The sequence below is a fragment of the Berghia stephanieae genome, chromosome 1 (assembly GCF_034508935.2).
Source record: "Berghia stephanieae isolate SIO BIC M18660-M18661 chromosome 1, UCSD_Bste_1.3, whole genome shotgun sequence".
NCBI classification, from domain to species: domain Eukaryota; kingdom Metazoa; phylum Mollusca; class Gastropoda; order Nudibranchia; family Aeolidiidae; genus Berghia; species Berghia stephanieae.
In genome coordinates, this window is record NC_088360.1 from 145,058,436 (window position 1) to 145,064,861 (window position 6,426).

General features: G+C 39.5%; 1 protein-coding gene across 1 annotated transcript in view; it reads right to left on the minus strand.

Moving 5' to 3' along the window:
- Window positions 1-6,187, minus strand: part of LOC144963417 (calmodulin-like) — a 33,932-nt gene extending 27,745 nt beyond the window's left edge. Inside the window, exon 1 of the mRNA XM_078897421.1 lies at window positions 5,517-6,187. Within this exon, the coding sequence (XP_078753547.1) occupies window positions 5,517-5,519 (3 nt within the window). The 5' untranslated portion in view covers window positions 5,520-6,187. The remainder of the gene's footprint in view (window positions 1-5,516) is intronic.
- Window positions 6,188-6,426: the final 239 nt, after the last annotated feature.

Below are 6,426 nucleotides of genomic sequence, written 5' to 3' on the forward strand. Positions count from 1 at the left end.
TGCCAATAAAACAGTCTGAAACACGCTTTGATAGGATACGATCCCTTCCAGCACACACCCCCTCCCATCACATCCTAGTGTGTACCTCTAACTCTAATGCCTATTTATATGTACTGTTGCGATACGAGATAACTTTTATTTTGTTTGGGCTGGACACAGCACAATCTTCAGGCGTCGGTTGATTAAAGTAGTCCCCAATTTGTCAAAAAACTCTAAAAAACCTTAAGGCTGTTTTTGAAGTGTCAAGTCTGAGAATTTTTGACTATAATAATGGATAGATATTTGAAGTTAGAATTTTCCGACAAAAAAAAATGTTGTCAGAGCACAGCAGCTTTTTTGATAGTGTGTTTCAGTCAATTGCCAACAAGTGACACGTCATGGATAGTTCATACGTTACAGCCACGATCTCCCAGACCAGGCGGAGTTGTCGTACCAGTATGGTCGCGGGTTCGAGCCCCCATCGCCGCCGCGAAGTTTTTATTCTCTCTTGTCTTCTGGCACTTTCCTACTCGCTTCATTTCTTGTTTTTATTTAATCCGTATTATTTCTCTGGTATTCTCATAAGCGAGTGGTATGATATCTTGCTTCGGGTAAACAGTTCTGGAAATGGGCGTGTCGGGTACTGAACAAGGCCTTCGTCAGCAGAACAATAAGCAAAGAAATGTTGAAAACAATTATTTTTTATCTATTTTAGTTGTTCCCAGCGTTCCTTTGTTTATTGTTTTGCTAAGTGCTTGCACCCTAAGCGTCAAAAGGATTCAATAGTCTGATGTCACGTCCGCCCAGCAACGAGCTGCTTGGTTCTAAAGAAAATCGGTATATTATTTCATTCTTCATGCTGGCTAGAACTTTTTCATATGACATGTGATCAGAATGTATAAAAGTCAAAACATGATCAGATTTATAATGTTTTACTCCGCTGGATACACTTTTATGCTTGTCGGAAAAGTATTTCATAAGGGCGTCCGCCATTTCTGATAGTTTAGAACCAGTTACTAAGTTACTATGCGTCATTAGAAGGGAAGTGACGTGACGACTGTTGAAGGCTATTACGATGACCCGCCCCTTGCCCTTTAACACCCCCCCCCCCCCCCAATGATTCAGACTGGTCTAACAGTTATCATTAATATTAAGCAAACAAAGTGTGTGATTGCTAGACTAAGTAAACAATTGATTCACTGATTCGTTGCATTATGTGCAACGTGAGCTTGTTTCTCATGATTGTGTGTCGTCATTAGCATGATATATCTAATAATAATATTTGTTTTTCACGTTAGGGGACTAGCGGCTTTAACGACACTTTAAGGTCATTTCAACACCAGCTGCTGCTGGCGTATGATGTGTGAAAACGTTTTAGCAGATCTCACAAGATATGGTGTTCATTGATCCGTGACATCGCCGTTATCTGCGTCAGGAAACTATTAAGCAATTACAACATAATATTATATGAAAATCTCCTATGACAGGCCTATGAAATCATTTCGAGGAGAAGGCAACAAATATCTTTTTATGATATAGTCTCAGAGACCATAGAACTAGCACAAACTCGTAAGGCTGATAAACTTCCTCTTTGTCAAGATTAGCATTCCTTATTGCGGAGCAACGAAAAATTGTTTGTTTAGAAAATCCTCCGTCTCATTGGCCTTAATTTGAGGCGTATAGAATTGTATGTTTTAACAATTGTAGACTTGGTAATGACGTCAAAATAGAACCGAAAGTAAGGACTGTGGTTAGAGCGATGTTGCCCGCACACAACTTTTTATTATTATTGATGGTTCCTCTGTGACCTCTTTGTTGCTTTGCTTGTCAAGCTATTGACACGGATGCCTTTTTAACTATTATCTTACAGTGTGAGTCTTCAGTTCTTCAATCAACATACAGCGCATCCACTTTTGAAATTAGATACGTCATTTATCGTTATATTTTATTAAAACTAATCGAATAAACATTTACATTGTTTTGTTTTTGACTCGAAAATTTAAAATAAAGTACATTTTGACCCTGAAATCAACCATTGACCGTGAACCCAAGTCCCATAGCCACATTAAGTGCTTGCCTATCACCCGGAGTAAACAGCCCACGGATCATGAGCATCATTCACTAATTAAACACAGATGATTGAAAAAAAATGCACCGTGTCGTCAGGTTTTGCAAAGCAATGGGAGCGATCTATCATGTTTTCGTCCAACCGAGTCGTTAATCACGTGATTTGCTGCGGTCCAACGATTGGACATTTCTGAACAAATGTAAACACGTTGTTTTGTTTATGAAAGTTTTAAACGTACCCATGTGTCAAGCTGAACAAAATGACCAATCGTAATGTTAGATAGTTCAAAATCTATGAACACTTTTCACTATGTAGGTCACTTTGAGCACATTTTGCAATGTTACCAATGACCTCGAGCACAAGGAAAGTTAATATAGATCATGCCCATTCCTTTATCAATGTGTCAAAATATTGTGAGAAATACTCACTCACTGGGCCTGACATATTTATGTGTTTGACATGTCCTCAGGGTATCTCAAGCCTTTTCATACAGGAAATAAATAGCCAAGGGGACGAAAGGGGGTAAGCGGCAGGGAATAATCTGATTGGTTAATGCTTATTAACAGGCGTACCATCAATTCTCATATTTCTAATCGTGTCAATACAATATTTATGTTATACGATTCATGGTATTACGTTGGGAACAAGGCAGGTGAGAGCCAAATTTGATCAATCGGTATTTGAAGTAAAAGTGTTCTGGTCAAAAGTGAAAAAATATCTGATTTTTCTAATGCTGTCCAACAATTGGATATTCCGCAACAGTAACAGATGTAAACACGCTGCTTTGTTTTCAAAAGTTGTAAACATACCCATGAGTCATGCTGAGCAAAACGACCATTTGTAACGTTAGATATATTTCTCAAACTGTGAACACGTTTCACTATGTAGGTTATTTTGAGCACACTTTGCAATGTGACCAATGACATGGAAATGTAATAAATAGATCATGGCCATTGGTTACAACTATATTCCGATGGACATTTGCCTGAAATGGAAACTGTCAATAATACATTACTAATAAGTTTTAGGATTATACGCCAAGGGAGGGGATAATTGATATGGAATTTAAATAAGTGCGAACGAGAGCCTGCCCCTCCCCTCCCCCTGACTTTAGCGTCTTTATTTAATCTAAAAGTATTTCATGTTCCCCAAATAAAACGCTTTTATCGAGTATCATTGAACTGAGTGAAACTGAAACCAAACTGTTGTCGACTGCCATCGTGTCTGCTATTTCCGGTAAAAAAATACTATTGATTTATTCAGGGAGTTTTTGCCTATTTGCGACGCCTGTTTACAAGAAAAATAATTTTAAAAAATAGAGCTTTTATATAGCGCAATATCCACTAATCGTACTCAAATCGCTTTACAAGGGGTCCCAGGCCAACAGCAACATTTAACAGACAGGACAGGACATGACACCTATTAGGCGACATTACAATTTTTTTTCTCGATAGAGATACCGCTGTTAACGACCAGGTACTCATTTTACAACTGAGTACGGTGAGAGAATATGAGTAAAGAGCCTTCTCCAAGGACTCAACTATGCGCCGAGCGAGGCTCGAACCCAGGACCTTCCGAGTGTCATGCCACTAGACCACATAGACGCCTGTGTCTGGATTAAAACTCAATGAAAATGTTGCTGCTTGAAGCTCGAAGGAAAAAGTAAAGATTAGTATTGAACTGTAAGCTTCAATTTATTAGACGAAGACAGATACTGTAGACGTTTCGGTTTTTTCCCTTTATCAACAAAACCCGATGAATGAAACACTAAAGTAAATGAGAGATGTGTGAATGGCCATTCTAATACTACTAATGATTCGACAGTTTAGTAGACATCAAATATGACTATTGCATGCACTAAAAGGGCCTATGATTTGGCTGTTTGGCATACACTAAATGTAGCTATGCAACGTACTAAAGTGTTTATTATTCGACTGTTTGATATACATTATATGCCATTACGTCACATGCTAACAGTGGCTAAAATTCGGCTGTTTGGCATACACTAAATGTAGCTATGCAACGTACTAAAGTGTCTATTATTCGACTGTTTGATATACATTATATCCGCTTACGTCACATGCTACCAGTGGCTAAAATTTGGCTGTTTGGTATACACGAGATGCGACTATGTCACGTACTAAGTGTCTATAATTCGGCTGTTTGGTATATACTAGACGTGAATATGTCGCGTAATACAGTGTATATGATTCGGCTGTTTGGCATAGACTAGATGTGAATATGTCGAGTAATAAAGTGTCTATGATTCGGCTGCTCGGTATACACTAGATGTGACTATGTCACATACTAAAAGTGTCTATGATTCAGCTGTTTGGTATAGATAGTGTGCGCTTGGCTAAGAAGCTCACAACATTGCCATCCGGAAGTATACGGAGTATACCAACACACAAAACTATGTGTTATAGTCTGGTTAATACAGTCTAGTGAGAATTACTCAGAAACGGGGATGGCATAAAAAAACAATGACAAAGACCCGAGTGACGTCAACTTCATTTTATCTATACACTAGATGTGACCATGTCGCGTACTAAAAGTGTCTAGGATTCGGCTGTTGGTGTACACTAGATGTGCCTATGTCACGTACTAAAAGTGTCTAGGATTCGGCTGTTTTGTATACACAATAGATGTGACTATGTCACGTACTAAAAGTGTCTTTGACTCGGCTGTTTGGTGTACACTAGATGGGCCTATGTCACGTACTAAAAGTGTCTAGGATTCGGCTGGTTTGTATACACAATAGATGTGACTATGTCACGTACTAAGTGTCTATGATTTGGCTGTTTGGAATACACTAGATGTGTCTATGTCACACACTAAGGGTCTATGATTCGGCCGTTTGGAATACACTAGATGTGACTATGTCACGTACTAATTGTCTATGATTCGGCTGTTTGGAATACACTCGATGTGTCTATGTCACACACTAAGGGTCTATGATTCGGCCGTTTGGAATACACTAGATGTGACTATGTCACGTACTAATTGTCTATGATTCGGCTGTTTGGAATACACTCGATGTGTCTATGTCACACACTAAGGGTCTATGATTTGGCTGTTTGGAATACACTAGATGTGACTTTGTCACGTACTAAGTGTCTATGATTCGGCTGTCTGGTGTACACTAGATGTGACTATGACATACTCTAAAAGTGGTTAAGGTTCGGCTGTTTGATACACCCTGAAGGCAGCCATAGAATATAATCAATTAAAACACGGCGAATATTCAATAATACACGATAGCTAATTTAGATTGCATATAATATCAATAATGCTGGATTGAATTTATTGTGCAGTGTTGTTACAGTTACTGATATTGTTATTGTGGTTGAAGATGGTGATGATGATGATGATGATGATGATGATGATGATGATGATGATGATGATGGGATAATGATGGTATTAAACACAATGAAAATTATAACACATCTTACGGCTAAAAACAACTCACCATATTTAGAATAATAATAATATGGGTCTGTGTGCTTGAATCTAAATCCGGCACGTGGGAAATTAAACGGCCTAAATGAGAGGTTGGGGACACAGAATAGGCAAACAAGAAAAGGCGGGTTTCTAGGGGAAGATATCACCACTCGCTGTCTCTCTCCCTCGCAGGATAGTAGTGGTGGTGGTAGTTGTTGTATTGGATGTGTGTGGCTGGCGATAATCACCCAAGGGAAGAAGAGGAGAAGAACAAGTAAAGGCGGAATGCACGTTGACAGCGATTGTTGTGTTTGCTGGTAGTTTGGGGACGAAGAAGGAGAAGAGGAAGAAGAAGAGGAGAGGTGACGGGGATGAAGAGGATGATGAGGCGTGTTGAGTTGGGGGGGTGGGGGCCGGGAGCCGATAACGACAAATACACTTCAAAAAAACTACAACAGATCTTCTTTTTGCCAATCAGTCCCGCTAAGTGATCAGAAAACAGAGGGGGTGAGGGGTTGGGGGGTGGGGTGTGGGGGGAAGGGATGAGAGGATGAAAGAGAGATGGGTAGGCAAATGAGGAATAAATTGTCGCCCTGAACAGCTACTGAACGGAGGTGCGTCACTGTCGCATTATGACAACCACAGTTGTCACATATTTTCCCTCGATACGCCCACCTCTCCCCTCTCTCGCCTCTCTATGCATTTCATTCACTATCTTTTCCCGCTTGAAATAAAACACACTCATCTGTTTGCGTTGATTTATTTATTCAGACTTTTCGAGGGTGACACGCTTTGCTGGTCTCATTACACAATATGAGCGATTATAGATTAGGCCTCGTCGTTACTATGACAAGCCGCACTCTAAAAACGTAAAGTGGTAACGTAATGTATCTGGCCAAACTTGTTGATTATTTTATAATGAATAAATACATATATAA